General features: G+C 32.9%; 3 protein-coding genes across 3 annotated transcripts; 2 read left to right on the forward strand and 1 right to left on the reverse strand.

Moving 5' to 3' along the window:
* Positions 1-1,310: 1,310 nt before the first annotated feature.
* Positions 1,311-2,953, forward strand: LOC138190262 (uncharacterized). Its single transcript, XM_069132952.1, has 4 exons — positions 1,311-1,722; positions 1,781-2,104; positions 2,178-2,591; positions 2,663-2,953. Exons 1-4 carry the CDS (start codon positions 1,408-1,410, stop codon positions 2,876-2,878), a joined length of 1,269 nt encoding a protein of 422 aa, XP_068989053.1. The 5' UTR covers positions 1,311-1,407; the 3' UTR covers positions 2,879-2,953.
* LOC138190271 (membrane protein FAM174A) lies at positions 2,796-4,671 on the reverse strand. The gene is made up of 3 exons (XM_069132964.1): positions 3,979-4,671; positions 3,666-3,781; positions 2,796-3,525 (listed from the first exon to the last, which is right to left on the reverse strand). The coding sequence occupies exons 1-3, from the start codon at positions 4,288-4,290 to the stop codon at positions 3,360-3,362; spliced, it is 594 nt and encodes a 197-aa protein (XP_068989065.1). The 5' UTR covers positions 4,291-4,671; the 3' UTR covers positions 2,796-3,359.
* A 1,482-nt stretch (positions 4,672-6,153) lies between these two features.
* LOC138185364 (F-box only protein 33) lies at positions 6,154-17,793 on the forward strand. The gene is made up of 6 exons (XM_069124231.1): positions 6,154-6,622; positions 7,125-7,219; positions 7,296-7,871; positions 7,947-8,198; positions 8,276-8,471; positions 8,530-17,793. The coding sequence occupies exons 1-6, from the start codon at positions 6,353-6,355 to the stop codon at positions 8,659-8,661; spliced, it is 1,521 nt and encodes a 506-aa protein (XP_068980332.1). The 5' UTR covers positions 6,154-6,352; the 3' UTR covers positions 8,662-17,793.
* The last annotated feature ends 3,401 nt before the right edge of the window (positions 17,794-21,194 follow it).

Here is a 21,194-nt window from a genome sequence, read left to right on the forward strand (position 1 = left end):
TTTTTGAATTATATAGATATTTTTGTTGATACAGTATATAGTGAGATTGTTGTTATGATATGTTCAATTTTAGGAAATGGGATGGTTTACTGGAAGGAATTTAAATTATAGGTGTACAAACCCGTATTGACAAAATGACTAACACGCTATTGATATTCGTATTGTAGGTATAATATTTCCTCTCTGGTATGACGTAATAAATTAAGATATTAAAAGATTTCTATAGCATGATGATTAAAATTATGGCATTTTAGTAATAGACTAGTCGATTAGTGGATTGAATTAACATGTTAATGCGTTTAAGCTCGTTCATTATTCAATGATAGTGAGCTTTCCATAAAAACAGCCCAAAAGTATTTAATTTATTATATGTAAAGTTTTATAATTCAATTGTTTATATTCACTCGTGTAGAAAGGTATTGAAGTACAGTTAAGGAAATAAATATAATAATAGAAGAGTTTTCACGAACTTACAAATTTTATAGAGTAAAAAATGTACCTATGTATATAGTAAATTTCTTCTTTGATATACTAAATATTATCTATAAGTTATATCTATAGTCAACTCATACAAAATGAAAAGGAGCTAAAATTCCTCATCAATTTTTTAAATTTATCATAATTGCGTAAATTACTTTTTTATTGTAATTCATAAATTAGTATTTCATAAAAAATATTACATAATAAATAAATTATACATACGCTTATAAATATATACACAATATAAATTTTTGATTCAAGTAAAATCATTAATTTATTTGAGAAATATGTAATCTGTTTTTAATATCTATTTACAATAAGGAATTTTTTAAAGTATATTTTCAAATTAATTTTGATCAATGCACTAGATTTTCATAGACAGGGTCATATAAATTAGTATACATATATACTATATATTAGTATACATATATAGAAAGCTTTCTAAATTCGAAGAATGTAAGATATATTTTTAAGTTATTAACTTTTAATACAAAAGTAAAATTGACTTCTGTATTGTATATTGGTTATATATTAAAAGAATTTAATATATCTTATCTATCATAATTTTCAATTATTCTAGTAATCCTTTTATTGACCTCCTTATATTCTATTCATATTACAGAAGAATATATTAAAAGAGCATATTTTTTTCTCTCCAATGAAGTAACAATTTAAATAAATGTATAACATCATACAAGAAAGAATAATACAACTGAATCAGAAATACTGTAACTGTAAGTACTCTTGTGATAAGATAAATAGATTTTGTTAAATTGCTTATCATTATGTGTAAAGGAAGTAATGGAAAAATTATTGATACCACCATATAAATAACTGTAGAACTACTTATTAAAGGGACTTTGATATCAACTCAGATTTATACGAGAAGATTCTAAAAGAATATTCTTTCCAACAATTTCAAAAATTATGGCAAGTACCAATAAAGATCACCCAAAATTAAAGGAAGTAAGTGCTTGTTTCACTGAGAAAACATTAAAAGATATATTATATACCGTGCATAATGGAAAAGAAGTGAATGTATTGAGTTGGGAATTCGGTGGATCAAGCACCACTGGAGACAATTATTTATCAACAATTTATAAGATTAAAGTCACTGGTACGGTAGATGGAAAAAAAGTGCAAGTTGGTTTGGTGGTTAAAGCTTTACCAAAGAATAAAGGCAGAAGGAAGACATACAGAAGTGCAGAATTTTTTAGCAATGAGATTCTATTTTATACAAAGGTAAAAAGATGATTAGTTCATTCATTCATAAAATTCATTCATTTAAGATATTTTTTAGATAATTCCAAAATTCGAGATGTTTGTAAAAGAAAAAAATCAACCTCAAGCATTATGCATTCCACGTCATTTTGCTTCTGTTATGGATGGTGAAAATGATTTTATAGCATTGGAGGATGTCACTTTTTTGGGATATGAAGTAATAGGTAGACAAAATTCTCTAAATGAAGAGCAATTCAAGATGATTTTAAAAAGTATAGCAAGATTTCATGCAGTTTCTCTTGCATTCAAAGATCAAAATCCACATGAATTTAGGGAAGTTGTAGAGTATTTGCATGAAACATACTATAGTAATGAACATTGGAATTGGTACAAGAGATTCCATGTAAGGTTATTAATCTTATAATTTTCAATGTTTAACTTTGCAGGATATTATGATGTTAATTAATTATTTTCAGGAGAAGATAGTAGACATTACTAAAAATGCCTTAGCTATAGAATATCCTGATAGTGAAGCGGAAAAAAGATTGAAGTCTTATAAAGTTCAGGACTTATTTCAAAAAGCAATTGAATTATGCAATCGTAAATATCATTCAACATCTGTTGTCAGTCAAGGTGATTCATGGATCCCAAATTATATGATCCGGAAAATAACTGAACATGAAGCTTTAATACTTGATTTCCAACTGGCAAGATGTGCCAGCCCAGTCTTAGATCTCTCAACTACTTTTTATTCTTGCACTGATAAAGCACTTTGGGATGAAAAATTTGACATATTATTACAATTTTATTACAACGAACTATTCAATACCATCACTTTACTTGGATCTGATCCTAGAAACATATATTCGTGGGACATGTTTATGAATGAGGTAAATTGTGTTCATATTTCTCAGTAAATGTGACAATTTTCGGTAATAACACATAAATCAATTAATTATAGGTAAAAGAACAATTTGTATTTGGTATGATATTTGCAATGGAAATAATTCCAATGGCTTTACTGGATGAGTCTGAGGCATTTGACTTAGATCTTATAAAAGATGACAATGGAATAGATATAGCTGATATATGGACATTATCATACATTAAAACAAAAGATGGCAGGCTTAAACTAGCAAATATTGTTGTACATGCTGTTGAAAAAGGATTTTTCTAAATCATACAAACAAGTATATTTTATACATAATATTTATTAAATGTGTAGCATTAAATAAAATATAGACAATCTGTATTTGTATAATTTCAATTATAACAACACAGTTTAAGTAAAATATAGTTTGTATAAGAGTAGATATAGATATTCATTATTCATTCTTTTATGAATAATGAGTGTTTTAAAATTCTTTTCTTATCATTTATTTAGGTTAAGAAATTAAGAAAGTTTTATAAGGTCGTTTCATTTTCATTTATAAAAGAACATCTATTGCCAGAAAATATAATTCACAACTATGAGTATATCTATGAATGAATATTTCATGTTAGAATTTCACAAAAGCAAGCAATTTTATATGAAAGAATACTAGAAATTTGTGATGTATCTTTTGATTGTTAAATAGCATCACATTTAGGAAAAGTATTTTTACATAAACTGTAAATTTGTGTGACAAAATAATCAGCGTACCTTCTGCTGATTATTCTTATAAATTTTGATGCTGAACATTATTTGTTAAAACATTACTGGCATCAAAAACAGTAGTATCCTCATCATCTTCCTCATCTAACGGCAAAGGTCGCATCTCAACATCTTGTCTATGTGCAAGAATACCATATTTTCTGACCATTTGGGCACGTGTTTTATTTAACCTATGAAATAACATACGAAGAAAATATTTAATCAAAAATTAAGTCATCAACTTAGGCTGAAAACAGTAACTACTGATTCCAAAGCATCTAAGATTTAATGATCAAAAAAGAAATTCAATCTCATAATAAATGCTATATACCTAAAGCTACGGAACACGATATAGGCCAAGACAAGAACACTTAGCCCCACAAACACAAAAAAACCACGCTTCAGAGCTCCAGCATTTAAAGAAGTTGCATGTCCTTCACCCACATGCTGTTGAAAATTCACATTATTAATGATTTAGTAGTAGAGCTTTTGTAATTATTTTTTTTAATGTCTAGGTACATGAAATCAAACCCATTTTGGTTAGATATACTGCAAAATTCAAAAGACAGTGATAGAAACTAAAAGAAACATCACTCCAAGGAAATGTTTATATTTTTGTTGTTCGATAAACTTCAAGCACTAACCTCTTTCTTTGTTTCTGTAATATGTGCAGTTTTATTACCATCTGACTGTTTTGAGGTTATATTATTCACAGTTTTATTAACCTCGAGAATCGGTGTACTACCAGGTAAGACTGCATTTTGTTGATGTTTTTCTTCATTTACAGAAGTCTGTGCGTTATTTTTTTTCGGAGTTACAAAATCTTTATCTAGCGACGTTGATTCAGGTACAGCCCTGTTTATCCTAAAACTTCCATCGCATACTGCGCTCCGTTCTAATAGGAAGATCAACAGAAATACAAAAACTTCTATCATCTGGATCTTTGAGCGTGTCATTGTTCCGTGTCATTTGTAAAAACAAAATTCTAAGAAGGAAAACAGCGCAGCACTATACGTTGACGTTTAATCACGGGTTCCATGTTGACCCGGCTTATAATACTAACGTTTCAACTCTCGTTTTAACTTCAATCGCTGTTTCGCGGTACACTCGTACATATGCCGGCGATTATGAAAGTGCCCTAAGTCATATATTTTTTTCGATACATTTCGAGATACATATTTAAAGTTTTGCGCTTGACGCATGAATTGAATTTTGTTTAAGGACACAACGATCGACTCAATTCAACGGTACTTCGCAAAGATGGTTTCAAATTATTGTTACGTAAATAAACGCATCGCAAAATAAATGATAAACTCATTTTTTTTAGATTCTTGGCTTAGGTCACTTTCATAATCATCGGCACATATGCCAAACATACATACATATATTATATTACTATGGACAGTATTCCAGCGAGATAATTTAAATACAGATTACAGAGCATCACGACACGTATTTATACGGGCATATATAGAGGTTTACGAAAGTATTCAAACACTTATAGAATTTTTTTCCGAATATATTATACATATTCTACGAAACTTTTTCAAATTTCATCAACACTGTAATGAGACACAACTATTATTATTATAGTAATAAAATTTGAAACCGATTCGAAAATGTATGTAGAAATTACAAAAAATTTATTGAAAATATACACTTAATAAACAACTGTAGTATATAGCATGAATGGTAATCTTAAATGTACAGTTAGTACTAGAAATATTGTGGCTCATTGATATAATAAATAATTGACTATCCAAATATTTTAATAATATTTGCGAAATGTATGCTTCAAATAAATATCTTGTAATTTCTATATTACATTTTTAGATCTACTTCATATTTTTCCAACACAATCACGATATTCGTGTCACGTTACAGTACTTATGAGATACCAAAATATTTTGTATAATATATGCATGAAAATTTCTTAGAAGTATCCGAATACTTTTGTGAATTATTGTATGTTTATTTAAGTTTATTTTCCGTTCTATTCGAAAGAAGTTTCTTGATATTTTCAATATTCGCTCGAAATCGAATTATTCGAATCGATATAAAAAAAGACCGGAAGAAATAGATTTATTATACCAGAAAGAAAATTTCCTCTCTGATTATACCAGTTTATATAAAATACACTTTTAGTACAAGTAAAGATATGTTAAAGTCTACTAACTAATATTGTAAGTTCTACTTCTGTTACCAAAATTTTTCTAAAATTATAATTTTTAAATTGCACTATATTCTATACAGTTATATTTATTTATAATATTATTATTTTGTTTATAATGTTACAGTTTACATTTTTAATATGATATAGTATCGTTAATGTAATCGATAAGAACTGTCATCAAATATCAAAACGGTAATATAAGGCAGCGTGCAATTTTAACGTTAGTTATCTCTATCTAACTTATACAAATTACATATTTTTCATTTCATTGATAACTGGTAGTTAATCTGAAATTTGTATAATTTTTCTTTAAAAATGTATATGAAAACGTAAGTTTTATTCATATAAACTGTACAAAAAAATCATTACAAAATAATTTGTACTTTTCATTCGAATTCCCAAAAATGTAAATCTATAAAATTTAATTTTAAATTATTTATATAGAACTTCTCTGAAAACTTAAAAATTGTTTATGTGGACCACTCTGGTCTAGTAAAAGATGTTAAATAAAAAGTTATCTGTAACATGGAACCAGGCTTTATGTATAATGTCAAATGACTGTGTGTCAAACACAAACATTACATATCACGAAAAGAGTACACAGTTGACATGCGTAGTCGTTGGCCAATCAGAAGAAAGAATTTGACGCGTACCATGCGTACAAGCATACGTACGCGAACGGCAGTTGGAGTGGTTGGAAGTTAACGAGTAGAGCGCAATACACGTCAGGGCTCTTATTTTGATTCGTGGAGGGGGCTCACCTCGAAGAAACGGGTGGCTGAGTCCGAAGGATTTGCCAGGAAAAGAAGTGAAGGATTATAGGTTTGATAATAATAAGATTAAACATGATACATGCTGAAAATGGGGATGTTGTATATTTGGAACAGTTAAAAAATCCAATGGAGAGCGACGCGACAGAGAAGGCAGTGTCAAAAAAGTGCGAGGAGCAGCTGTCTTCGATAAATGCAAACAGCTGTTCGTCCTACAATGATGCAAATCGTTCGATAGAAATGGCGCAAGAGGACAATAATCTGTGCTGGAATAACCTTCCCAGCATCATTCTACAGGAAATATTCTCATATTTACCATACGACTGCCGGTTACGAGCCTCCCAGGTAATCTTCAATTTTTTTTTCCCCTCAAGGCCGTTTAAATTCTGACCAACACAGTGGGTAATTAAACCACTCTCTGTGTTGAGGTTTATTTTCTCTCTCTTTCTTTCTCTTCCCTCCTCTCTCACTCCGTTCTGTTTATTATATACTCTGAATATTAATTTTAAGCATTCATTTTATTTGATAGTTCTATTGTTTTATACAATCAAATAAAGAAAAAGGACAAGTGAGAAACTATTTAGAAACTTACAAAAAATTAGTTATCAAACAGTAGTTGAATATTAATTTCATATGTTTCCATTCTTAGCCTTTGAAATCATCCTTTAAAGGTTTTCATGTTTTAATATAAGACCTGAATTGTTTTGAACTGTGGTACTTTCAAAATATATGTGCTACATATATATCATTTGTTTATCATATCATATATCATATCATATGTGTTTGGATATCACAGATTTTATAGATGTGTTTAATAGAAATGATTTATTTAAATTAATTTGCATAGGTGTGCAAAAATTGGAGATGCGCTCTATTTCATCCTCATTTTTGGAAAAAGATCACATTTGTCTTGAAAGATGAAGACAGTGTATCATGGACTAAGTATGTAAAGTTTTCTATACATGTGTAAAATTTTTAAACCTTTAAGATTCTACTTCTTACTTTATTTTTTTTTTAGATGCCTGGCAAGCAATTTCGAACTTAGTGTGCAAGAAGTTACTATCATCTGTGATATATCAAATTATTGTGTGAAAGAAACGTTAGCCCTCTTGAAAAAGCTAAGATATAATAGGCAACTTCGTAAATTGGTTTTGGAACCTATCAGTAGTACATTCGAATATGAAGATGGTACAAAATGCACTAAAGCATTGGTTTCTTCTCTTATAAGCATTATAAAGAAATCCAATCGTTTAGAAGCTCTAAGTCTGGGATGCATAGAAGATTTAATAGGAAGTGCCAGACAAATTGTGATACATCTGCGTAACTACCAGGCAAAGCACTTGACAACTCTTGCTTTGGCATCTGTTAAAGATGATCCTGATGATTTTAACATTTTCAATTCTGGTTATGGACATCTGTTTGATTCATTTGCTAGATTATCTATTTTAACATTGGATTATGAGTTCCTAACCAATTCTTTGCTAAAGGCATTGGACAGTGGTACGATGGAAAGGCTTGTAGTTCATGTGCATGGTTGGCATTATCAGTTTTCGGGAACAGCTGATGGTAGTTGGCAAAGTTTTGTTCAAAAGAAGTAAGTATTAGTATAGTTAATTTATCATTATTTTAACGCGATGAAAAATTACTTATTACGTTCCTTCAATTTCAGTCCGAAATGCGAGCTGCGACTAAATCTTCTACATTCTTATGTTGGTATTGAAAAATTAGATACAAATATACTTCGTCCTTCCATGCCACTTACACATTTAAAAGTACTATTTTGTGAAAATTTTAATATTAGAGCATTGCATCGATTATCCAGGTGGTATTCGCTTACTTTAAGATCTTTAATATGGATCGATTCAGTACAACCTTCAGCAAAAAACATACCAGCAACATATGACCCAAATGATCCTCATAGGTAAGACGCATTATTTTATGTTATAATTTTACTCTTTAACTTTTTTATTAATGTATAAATTTAATACTCTGCTGCAGCCCTGATCCACTAGTATTAGTTGCATGGAAGTGTACCAAACTTGTGGAAATTGTATTCATAGGCCACAGATATCATCAAGAAAATTTGTTGGCTATTGCACGCCTACGCGGAAATACGCTTAAGTCGTTAGTATTTGCACAGAGATTCATTGCAACTGATGTTGAATCTTGGCATAAGTCTGAAGCTATTACACATGTAAGTAGAGACATGTAAGTAGAGTATTATTCTTTTTAACTGGTTTTTAATTATGTAGGAAATAAGAGGAATAATGGGGAGCCAGTGGAAACCATTGAGCGATGAAGATTTACCTGCAGTTGTTAAAAATCCTTTTGAAGGTGATAGCAGGGAAGTTATCATGCCTTTGGTCCTGCAAGACCAAAAGTAAATTTTTATTTGCACCAAGGAAATATTACTCCCCGATACCATACATTACTAATCGACATCATCAACAATTTCTGGGCGGGCTACACTCTCAGAAGTAAAGTTATAAAGTTATATCCTTTATTTTTCTATAAGAATTGTTTTTACGAGAACTATGGATGTAACATCAAACGGTGGACATGTGTAAATTCGTAGTTTAAAATCAGTAGTTGATGGATATGTTGCCTATCAGGTAAGGATCACACAGTTCCAGTGTGTAAACAGCGAGGGTAAAAACGCACACAAGTTCTCCTTTATAATGATTTTATTAGTTCTTATGAGGATATGATAAGCTATAGTTAAAATATGTCTTTCTTGAGTCCGCGATGAGGTACCTAAATTAAGTACGTATCACCCCCTATTTTTGTTTATCGAAACGAATATCAAAGTATTTCGTTGGTTTTTCCTACGAAAAATCATTTGTGGTGCAATAACGTTTTATTGCTAACAGTGGTGATCCCAAAACGATCAAAATAAGAGAGATAATAACAATTAGTGATCGTTCCTCTCATCGATGAATATTAGTGAGAAAAAAAGCATATGTAATATACGAGTGTAATAATATCCTTGATAGATATTAAGAATGAAAGCATTACAAGACGATCAAGGTCTCACCTAAACGGACCTTTGATATGACGTATACCTGTTGATATCACGGGAAAATAATTTCGAATGTGTGTGAAAGGGAATACTACCAATTAAAATCAACGCGAAACAAGAAGAACAAGACTAGATGAGAGAAAGAACCGATCTCACGATGTTCCACTGGAAAGCTTAACGAAATTCCAAATGTATGTAAGTAGAAATATGTTAACAAATATTTTTCCAATTCTATGGGAAATTTAGATCGAAGCGAGCGCCAAGAGCATGCAGTGTAAGAAAAAGTAACTAAACGAAAAAAAATAAAATATGTTGGACTTCGTAAAAAGAGAGTTTGCGATTGAGTTGCGATAAAACAAAAGATGCACTCAGAAGTATAAGAAGTCGAACAGCGATCCGAGGTTATTTTTAATACCAAAACCAATCGGACGCTCTTGTACAAATATTAAATGAATGTGTGCCGAGAAGAGTGCGGTTGATTTGGTGGTACAGACAGTTAGACACACAGCAAACACACAACTTTTGCGTGTCGCTTTAGTAAAAAGAAAGAAAGAAAGAAAGAGAATATCGATGATATTAATGAAGAACTGTGCGACCTCCAAGTACCGTCTTTTCACCGTGCTCTTAGCGACCGCTGAAAACGAACACAATTATAGGTTTATCTATAAAAAAACAAATCAGAGGAATTAGCTGCTAATTGTGTATGTGTATATGTATGTATATCTGTATTATCTATCGAACTTTAAAACGTTAATATTCAGATGCCACATGCATCTATTTCTGTCGTGCGATTAATAATGACGATTTCGAAGATTTAAAAGAAACATGAAAATGAAAGAAAACGATTCACAAACACAAAGAACAATACCAAAACAGCACTCTTATACAGTTTATTATTCTGAAAGTTTATTTACTTTTTTCGAGTCCTTGTATAATTATTATATCGTCGTGTACTTGTAGTCACGTGTACTATTGCTTTTTATATGTGGTTCTGTACATATACATCCATGCGTTTAAAATATTGGACACGCGCAGAAATCGCGGAGTTGCGCCCGAATTTAATGCAAGGAAAAAAAAGGAAAGAAAGAAAGGAGAGTGAGATAAAGGGAAAAGCAATATATAGCGGATTATCTGAGAGAAAGAGAAAAAGACAAAAATGAATCGATTGAGAGCTAGGCACAAATAATGAGAAAACTATTTCTTTAAACAATTTAAAACTGTTATACAAAATGAACGGGCCTTAACCCTCGAACTCGCGAACGGCGGTAGTTAGATAAATTCTGATCCATGCAATTCAGTTTCATTATTATTATTATTATTATTATTATTGTTGTTGTTGTTGTTGTTGTTGTTAATATTTTCTATATAAACAAAACAGCTAGATCTTACCATTTGTGTTTTCAAATTAAAAGAAAACTCAAGAAATGATTGACTATAATAATAGACATAATAATTATGACAGTATTATAGTAAATTATAACTAAAGAAAATAGATTATGAAAGTATCTTATAGCACGCCATCTCACTACGAAGCAAATAGTGTTAACGTTAAGTCAAGTTAACGAGTGTTTGTTTACTTTTTTCACCATTTTGTTTTGTCATTATAAAGTAAATATTTGATGCTCGAGTCAGAAATGATCCAGCAACCGCCAAGCGAGGGTTAACATGTATCGCATGTACCTGAGTCGCGGTAAGGATAACTCTGCCGAAAAAAATTTGATACGCGACAGCCACCACTGAAGAATACTAATCATAGTCACCTTAATGGACATTTTTCGGTGATTTGCTGGAACACCTGCTTGTTTCTCGCCAAAAAATGACTGACAAGTTAAGGTATAACTCATGCCCTTTCATTTCGTATTCCGTGTGCGTGTATTTTTTGAGATCAGCAAATTTTTTACAAAACGGTGAATCGACGGTTATTCATTATTTATATATAGAAAAAACATTCTCGCGAACTCATTATTGTTCGCCGACTATTGACGTTGTGCGGACGGGCCAGATGTTATTTACGAAGTCTTTTTTCTCTTTTCTTTTTTTATTCCTCGTATATATTTTTGTCATTTTTATTACTATTACTATTATTATTATTAATATTATTTTCTTTTTGTTTTTTAATCAAACGAAGTCCCGCATAAACAGTATACTCGCGGGCGCGGTGCCCGACGTGTGAGTCGAGAGAGAGAGAGAGAGAGCGAGCGAGCGAGAGAGAGAGAGAGAGAGAGAGAGAGAACAGTGTGAAAGAACATATGACGTTGCGAAAATAATGATAACGTATGAAAGGGAATGAAATTTAAATGAGAAAAGATGAGATATGCGTTCGGATGTAAGAACGAAAGTTATCCAAATGAGTAAAAATAGCAAGCAAACAAACAAATGTCAGGTGATACGTAGTACCATCTCTGCGAATCCTGTGTACAAAGTCATATAGAAAAAGAAGACAATTCGGTATTCGTGCGGTCGCTTAACCAAATGGACACAACCCAACTATACGCATATATATCGATATAAACGCGAATGACAAACCAAGCATAAGACTGAACCTACTGGGAAAGGTATAACCACAGTTAGGCGGTCCGCACGTCTAGCCAACGTCCGACCTCATATTCATAAAACAAGGACGATCCCGACTAAACGGAAAGCATCGTTCGCGAATCGCGTCGGAACGAATTTGTTCACATCGATTTTACCTATTGTCGATAACGCTTGTCTCGATGATTGTTGCTCGTCTTTCCTTTCTTAGGTCTCTTAGCTTTCCGTCTTAGCTCGTGGCCCTCGTCGATTCGCCCCCTGATTGACCCACGCGAACATCAATTTATGAATATGCGAGTCGTTAAAAAAAATAATTAAAAAGTAAAAAAAAGAAACAAACGGGTGGTGCATCAGCTAGTGTTTAGATCGGATAAGCGCCTCATTGAAGAGAAAGAGAGAGGAAGAAATAACGAAAGCTCACTCGAGGATGGTTCTCGTAGCCGATAAATACTAACCTATAAGACAGCCTGCCAAGAATCAAAATACTGTAAAATATCAAACGAACGCTAGCCAGTACAGAATGCTAAGATCTATTTTTTAAGAAGCGAATGTATATTTTTGTACTAAGGCAGGCCTTAGTGTGAATCGTGTATTCTTGCGCGTAATGGCAAGACGAGAGCTGTGATCATAATATCATTTCGGCTTAGCGAGAGAACATATAAAGACAAAAAAATTGAAGAGGAAAATAAAAGAGGAATACGAGAAGAAAATAATAGAAGTAACGCGGCGATTACGCGTTCACGGAAAAGCATAAAGAGAGAGATAATGAGGCGAATGTTCTCCTGCTAGCGTTATTACCGAGTGGGCTATAGATACAAAAGGGGTGGCGATAAATCGAGAACAAAACATCTGTGATAAAACATAAAATCTTAGAAAGGGTGCTCGAGAGAAAGAGAGAGAGAGAGAAAAGGTGGCGAAAGAGAGGAAGTGAGAAAAAACAAGCGCGCGTTAAATGATATAATAAGAAAACCTAAAGTAGGAAAAAACGTTAAAACAAAATGCAACACAATAGGGAGGAATAATATAGGTAAAAGACGGAACCCTACGTGTATTAGGGAAATGATACGCAAGACACGCAATTCCTACAAAAGAAAAACAAAATGTGTATAGAAGTGCTTTTAGAAGATCTATTGTGCGAAAATAATAATATTCGTCGTGCGTATGACTAATCGACAGATGGAGACTGTCTTTCGACGAGATAGCCCGGTCTAACTATTGTAGTGGTTACCGTCTTATCGTATCCTTGTTTAAGGAGCGAACGCATTCGATCGTCATGTGGGCTTCGATGAACGCTCGCGTTATTATCTCAACGAGAAACATTCGACCGATGGGGATAACTAATGAAGGGTTCTTGATGTTTGCGATTCTTCGAGTAATAAGGAAAGCCATACCATACTAAACTATATAGAACGTTACTTAAGCGAACCAGACATTCCACGCTACTGTCGGTTATATAGTATCGCAACGCTGTAGTATATATACATATATATACATATGTATAGTTAATTTAGTACTATGATTAATTTCAAGCAAAGAATAGTCGTTGTTGCGTTGATTCTGTAAAAAGATCTAATGATCTGTCCGCAATCGACGTACACATATATATGTGTATTTCCATCAATTGTATTCGAAGCTACGCAAAGATCATGGAACTATACTAAGAACTAAAAAAATCCGCCTTCATCATGCCCACATGATAACTCGGCATAAAGCCAGGACGTCGTACACCACGAGTAGTATTATAAGTTCCTAAAGAAAAGAAAAAAAAATATTTTACACTGCTTAAGTACGATAGAACGAAGCCGGCATTACGAATAACTCATCTCACACGAACAAGGTGTTCAAGGCATTCGGTTCGATGTATGTAGTTCGTTAGATGATTCGTTCTGTTTTATGGGATTGTAAAACGCTTTTCAAACACAGCACCAATAACGTTTTTCTTTTCTTGTCTTTTTTTACATATAAATATATATATCTATCTCTCTATCTATCTATATAATATATATATACATACACAGATATTTATATAATATATATATAGTTATATAGATATATAGATATATATTATATATAATTTACAAGTACGTGTATAATCCATTCCAATCGAACGAGGCGGGCGTTATGGAACGTAACGGTAAAAATGTAAAAATTGGAAAGAGGATGGTTCTGCATTGGATGAAGAAACTAAACAGGATAAAACTTTCGCGAAAGGCAAGGAAATATTATAGTATGTGTGTAAATGGATCGTTCAAACGTCGTGTGTGTGTATATATATATACATACATACATATATACATATATATATATACACATATATATATATATATAGATAAACAATGAACGACACATGTAGACCGATAAACTCGATAGATAGCATGAAAAACGCGGGTTAATAATTTTACGTAACGTTACTATATATATATATTCTCGGTTATTTTATTACCGCCGTCTATTTCACTATAAAAGTTGAATCGTCTTGAGGTTTGTTCGAGAATCCGCACTGTGCAACAACCGACATAGACGACAAGGAGAGAGAAACGATATTCCGTAACTCCTCATTCGATACGTAACAAGTGCTTAGAAGGATATTTACCAAAACGCAGCGTTATATTTGTATATAAGTTAATAAGGGCTGAGGTAACAAAACGCGTGCAAGCTATTTTTTATCGTTGGATCGCGGGATAAGGCGGAACGAACTCCGCCGATAAAGTATCTTCCATGAAAATAAAAGAAGAGAGAAACATTTGCGAAGTAAAAAAATGAATAAATTAGAAAAAAAACAAACATGACCGGGCCCAAAATAAACGTCGCCGTGTTATATTTGTTCGTGAATTAATTGAAGTCCTAGCTCTATAGACGCATGCATATATACCAAAAAGAAAAGAAAAAATTTGTACGAAAGAAGGAAAGAGGAGAAGAAAAACACATACGATGTGATTAAGGATTTTTAATCACGGTCATCGTGTTTGCTAAATTGGGATTTCGAAACTGAATAACGTTAAGCTCTATCTGCACTGAGGCAAGAAAGAGGAACTCTTTTTCGCCCTTTGTTACTGCATGTTCCAAAATATTTTCAACGAACAGCAACATTACAAAAATATTTTGTTCACACTGAAGCAATATTCGACAACAAGCAGCGACTTTCGTAAGAGACAGGAACAGCAATGCAAAGTTCACTATTGTCGCTTTAGTGGAGATAGGGCTTTAAATGACGCGTCTCACGCCGAACAACGATCACCTTGATGCCGGATCGTTCAAATTTGATTTAGTTTCTACGTTTTACGATGTGTCGGGTCATTCTCCCCGTCGATAATAGTCGAGAAAGTACGAAACTCAAAACCGTTGTAGCATTTTCTCAGTTACAATTAACAATATCCCATGCACTAAAATACTTACAAGAATGCACATGAAAGATCGTTCGCCGGTGGGATAACGTTATCTTGACACGTTTGACACGTTATTAACCGCGTAACGCTCGAAAAATTTTTCAGCCGAGTATAGAATTATCGCTTCGCGTCATATGAACATATTTCCCTGGCTCTCGATGCCATAGCGCCTCCGGAATTCACCGCTCGCTGATGTTTTATTCCGAGAAAAAAAAGAAACGCTCGAGATCGTTTCGTATTGATGATCCAAATATACTTTTCAACGTAAAACAGTGCTCAATCGGTTTCGTTCTCATCGAAGCGAGCTTGCATCGGTGTCGCGTCAGCGTTCCATATTTAACGAGACAAAATAATGTATAGTTTAGTAGTGCGTTACGAGATAGCGTTTAGTTTAATCTCTCTGTTGAGATATAGATCGATTCTCTCGTGCAATATCGTGTCGATATAAAAATTTGCATTTTCTATTATATTCAGGGATTTGATCTATTTTTCGTCCGGTTAATACTTAACCTATTAAGGACCAAAGTTGGGTTAACGTAATGTCTTATATTTGTAACTTCTATTTAGACAACTTACATTATTAAATTTCATCCAATGCACATTGCAATTATAAAAAGAAGTTTCACGAATTTGTTAGATATTGTTTTCGTTGCCATTTTTTCTTCCATACATATACGTAAATCCTATAATTTTGTAAGATTTAAGGAAAGTAAAGTGTTTTATATTACTATATGATAAATTATTTTGTTCAAATTGTAGAAATTCTCTCGATGGGGAGAATAATTTACCTTATTTGTGCTTTATAATAATGTTGGTTTACACAATTTCAACACATTGTTTTTCTGCTTGGTTCTTAATCGGTTAATTTCACCGCGTTTCGCGGAGGGCATGTCCATAGGAATATCGCTTCTATTGCGTACTTCGGGTGTAAGTCTATCTAATTCTTCCTTATAAGGACGCGTTTAACGGCGTATATTGTACGATTCCATTGCGGTTAATAGTTTAATCGGTTTCGCCGCGGTTTTTTAACAGTGCAATGTACGCGTGCTACACGTCCACCGCGTGCGAGTTAAAGTGTTAAATCGGACATTCTCTTCGCGTGATTTCAGACAAAGGGAGAGATAGACCGAAAAAACACGATGGTTACCATGTTGAATGCCACGGATAAAATCGTGGCCTCTGTCACACTTTTTTTAGTCGTCGTAGGCACAACGTGTTTCGAACCCATTTAGTGCACTTGGAAGTTTCTCACGTAGAATTCGATACACTATTGTAAAAGAAAAAAAACTACGTATAACTTTGTAAATGTTCTCTCCAAATATGTTCAACAAAAGAAGAAAGAAAAGTGAAGTTGAATATATACATATACCTCGAGCGAAGAATTCGTTCTCCGGTCGAGCATTGATTTTTTCGTAATCTCGGTGTTTCAGAGGTTAATGTTTATACATATAATAGTAACGACATATATGTGTGTAGTTGAATAACGTTTCGATCGAGTTAAATGCGTAAAAACAGTGACTCGATGTTGTATCGCGTTAGAAAGATGAATGCAACGGCGTTTGGACTTGCTGTTTTCGAGACTGAACGTGCGATATCTAAACGCGTCAAGCGAGCCCTGTCTAGTGCACCTGTTCCATTATTTTCTTCCGCGTTGTTGATGGCATTCTCCAATCTCAAGTCATTGATTTCTAACTCGTATTTCGACGGTTCTTATGTCTTCAAGATATCTCGGAAGAAAGAACATGACACGCGTAATACAATACGATACGCTTATTTCTTCTTTGATATTTCAACTTTATATTCGAATTATTCGTTTCCCTTTTATTTTCCAAGTACAGTAGGACCCGCTATAACACGGAAGATACGTTCTGTATTAGAGACTGAAAGCGTAAAAAGTTAAAATTAAATAAAAAGTTTTTTGTTTAATATAATAGAAGGTAATATGTATTTTAGTTTATTTTGAGACAGTAAAGTTTTCTTCACTATATGTATGGAACGTAACTTAAAATAAAAGTGTAGATAAAGTTAAAATTTTATCACTCTCAGAATCACTTAAAATTAATTTCGACATCACTTCTTGAATATTAGTAGCTTTTTTGTCGGTTAAATTTTCTTTAGTGTCAAGATTTGTATTTTCTTTATTGTAAACGTTTTTTCTGGTTCTCTTTCCTTAAAAAGTATTTCATTTCGCTTTCATTGTTATTTTCTAAGTTATGTTATACAAGGGCAGTAGCAATTTTTTTATCACTTTATGTGGTGTCCTACTGTTTTTGGTTCTCCTAACGAATCTTTCTTTCATGATATCAATTCAAAATCGAATTTAGGTAACATTTAAAGAATTCGTAGAGTGTATCAACGTGTGATTCGCGGAAATAAATCAAATGTAATGCGAACAACTTTATTTTTTGCTGACGCGGTAAAAATCCAATGAAGGTTTAAACAGGGGCAAGGGTGGGAGGAAGAAAATCAAAGAAAGTCTCCTTTTACTGTTACTTGCGATTCGTCGCGAAATGTTGTCTAAAAAGGAACCAATCTCCATGTAATATGTATCTCTACGTATTAATATATATATATATATATACTTATAATCGCTATTGTTTTTCTTTTTCCAAGCTATTTTATTTGATGATACAAAGCTAACAAAGAAAATGTGTATGTGTGCGTGCGTGTGTGAACGATGCTTACGAGACGTTTCTTTCGAGTCCTCAAGGTCGTTGCTTGAATTTAACTCGGCAAATCGATTACAAAACCGACTTCGCATTTACGCTCGTGTTTTCCGTGTGTAATCGAAACTCATAGCGCCGCGAACGAGTGGTATCGTAAACATCGGTGTATCTCTATTATTAAAGTCGTCTATTATTTATTAAACGACGTTTTTAAAATCCGGAGAAGAAGAAAAGGAAACTTGTTGTATATCAGATTAGAAATGAAAATGAAGCGGAGTTCCATTACGTTTTTCTAAATACGTTTTTCTATGCACTGAACAACAGATGTTATTTACGTTTCGTACAGTTAAACTCTCGCTGCCAAGCGTCTAGTGTTCAAACTAAGCTCATGTCACGAATTCGACTTCTACCGTAAACCATGAAGAGGTTATTTAGTTTCCAACATCTTCTCAATAGAATGCGGATTTTCATGGAAGTTTATGAAAAATTAATATAATAGATGTTTGATAGAAATTTGTTTCACTCACTAAATATTAGATATGACGATTAACTATACTTTGGATGCCTTATGTATTTTTACATATTACATGAATTCTATGCATTTCGACATCTTCAAACTTTCTATGAGTGCACGAACATCCGCAATCTACTTGTCAGTATGTAATTATTTTTTGTAATCGAAAAAATATTACAAAATATGTCAAACGATACTCAGGGAGCTGTATCGTAGCGAGAGATTCAATTCTTTTGACGTTATAATATGTAAGGTACAAAACGATTGGACGTGTCTCGATGCAAGAGACATTATTGTATTCGTTGTCCATATCTACCAAACGCCAATGGGCGTTTATTGCACGCCGCCGATCGGCTCGAAATTCTTGCCTCCCGCGAACGCGCGTTTCGGCACCGGGAGAGTCTATGAACCTAATGGAACGCCGTGGAAAGTGAATCGATACGAATAGTGGAAGATGCAAAAGAGCTATGTAACTCGAAGTCGATCTTAACACGTTAACTGCCACGGTGGTCATCGGTGACCCACGTTTTACTAAACTTTTTAGAATGATTAAGATAAGATAAGTTTCATGGATTAGCAAATTTTCAACAATGTGAATGATTTAGATAACATTATCAGAAAAAGGTACACAATTACAATGTATGTAACATTTTTCAAAAATTGAATGTTATGGTTAGACCGGATTTTTATGCAAATTTATATTTTTGAGAATAGAATTAAAAAAGTAAAACCTCGGTAGAAAATTGTTTTACCTACAAAATATTATAGGAAACACTATACTTTGGACATTTTATATATTTTTTCATGTTATGTACATTTTGTGCAGTTTTGAACTTTCAAATTTCTTATAGGTAAACGCATAAAAATTCACAATTATGTTGTGTATATATAGGTGTAATTATGGTGTGTTGCAGCTCCCAACGTAAAATACAATATAAAATTCGTACGGTAGTCAACGTGTTAATCCAGTCAACAAAGCATTTTTAACGGATAGTGCATTGGACTTGTTCGATGCGCCATTATTCGTGAAACACGAGTCACATAGATAGGGAGAGAATTTTTCGTTGCAACATTTTGATGTTGATATCGTATAAACGTTGCAAAATGAAGTTCGCTGTCCTCGACCTTTCGCGGTCCTACTTCTCTGTTTTTTGCACGTGAAAAACTCGTTTCCGCTGTAGTTCACATGGCAATGTGGGAAACAGAAAAAGGAAAACGAGACGAAAACCCATCGTGCCTCACGGTTACCTTACGAACGTAATATAGAAGGAAAGTGTATAGGATAGGCACGCTTGTTTGGAGCAATTAATACCCAGGTACATGTATTCCGACTATCGATGTGTATATAAATATATATATGTAGCCGCAGAACGTTCGCGAAGCCGACTATACATTCGTCGGTATTCAACGTGGTACCTGATTTTGTAACATTCTCTTCTTCGTGCGATCAACTTAGTGGCAAAGTAGGCGGGATTGTTATTGAACAACGGAAAAGTCGACACACATCTCGAGACATGTATACAGTAGCTTACCATATTTGAACATTTAGTATAGAAAACTTTTATGTACATGCTATATCTGTTACATAAAACATTTTCAAATTTCATTATCACTGTAATGGGACACAACTATCATGATTGTATTGGTAAAATTATTGAAATCAATCTGAAAATGTATATAGAAGTTACAAAATATCCATTAATTTAGATTAATTTAAATAATACATTAAATAATACCAAAATAATACTGAAATTGATTGTTTAAATACCATGTGACCTTTACGAAATATGTATATACTTGTAGGTTTTGTGCACATTTTCAAATTTGTTTTATGCTTTACCAATATAGTCATGATAATCGGACTTCATTACAGTAATGAAATTTCAGAATACTTCATACATACAAAACGTATTCATAAAAGGTTTCTACAAGTGAACTATTATATTATAAGCATATACATATTATATTATATGTAGAGATACCCGTACACGAACAACATATATGTAGATATGACACACACACACACACACACACACACACACATACGCGCATATGTGTTCACCGTATTATCTGTTTTTCCATTTACGTATTCCGGTAAAACCACTTCAAAGATGCATACGAATTAGGGAAGCCGGCAATAAACAAATATCGAAATATCAACTATATAAATATAAATTTATATGTATATCTTTACTTGAGAAATATTTTCTTTTTGAAAAAACTTTTTTTTTTAGATATTTAACATTTTTTATAATATCATTAAAATGGTGAAAGATTCCGATTTTTGTCGAATTCTCCGCTTGCCTGTATGTCTATCCCACTCCTGTTGAGCGACATAGAATGATGATAAAGTAATTCGCATACAGTACGTTCCTTTTTGAAAATACGTACTTTTATTCCTCGATCCGTTTTGTAATCTGTTGCAGCGAAGTATGTGTATTTGTAAATACTCGTGTATTGCGCCTGTTGTCCTTCCGATCAAGCTACAACGCAAGCTTTTCCTATCATTCGTGACAGAAGAGTTCCCATCTTCGTGTTCCTGAAAGTGTACCTTTCTTGCACTGAAAAGGTATATTTCGAGGAGAAGAACCGGAACTGGTCGTTGGAACATTTGTCACGAACGATTTGAGAATCGATCATTTGTAACGCAGCTGTAATTGTCCACGATCATTAACGACTGCCCATTTGTGTTGTTCCTCATCTTTTTCTTTCGTACGTGGACTACATAACCTCCGAACAAGCATTTGTAACATGCAAAACCGTTAATATCGTCGCGTAAAAGAAAATAAAACAAACAAAT

The sequence above is a fragment of the Bombus flavifrons genome, chromosome 1 (assembly GCF_040668555.2).
Source record: "Bombus flavifrons isolate JBK064 chromosome 1, iyBomFlav1_principal, whole genome shotgun sequence".
Lineage (NCBI taxonomy): Eukaryota > Metazoa > Arthropoda > Insecta > Hymenoptera > Apidae > Bombus > Bombus flavifrons.

Coding starts and splice junctions, on each gene's coding strand:
- LOC138190262 (XM_069132952.1), top strand. CDS start 1,408: ATGGCAAGTACCAATAAAGATCACCCAAAATTAAAGGAAGTAAGTGCT. Junction 2,105..2,177: donor ATTGGTACAAGAGATTCCAT/GTAAGGTTATTA, acceptor AATTATTTTCAG/GAGAAGATAGTAGACATTAC. Junction 2,592..2,662: donor GGGACATGTTTATGAATGAG/GTAAATTGTGTT, acceptor AATTAATTATAG/GTAAAAGAACAATTTGTATT.
- LOC138190271 (XM_069132964.1), bottom strand. CDS start 4,290: ATGACACGCTCAAAGATCCAGATGATAGAAGTTTTTGTATTTCTGTTG. Junction 3,782..3,978: donor TTACAGAAACAAAGAAAGAG/GTTAGTGCTTGA, acceptor AATTTTCAACAG/CATGTGGGTGAAGGACATGC. Junction 3,526..3,665: donor ATCGTGTTCCGTAGCTTTAG/GTATATAGCATT, acceptor GTTATTTCATAG/GTTAAATAAAACACGTGCCC.
- LOC138185364 (XM_069124231.1), top strand. CDS start 6,353: ATGATACATGCTGAAAATGGGGATGTTGTATATTTGGAACAGTTAAAA. Junction 6,623..7,124: donor GCCGGTTACGAGCCTCCCAG/GTAATCTTCAAT, acceptor TAATTTGCATAG/GTGTGCAAAAATTGGAGATG. Junction 8,472..8,529: donor AGTCTGAAGCTATTACACAT/GTAAGTAGAGAC, acceptor TTAATTATGTAG/GAAATAAGAGGAATAATGGG.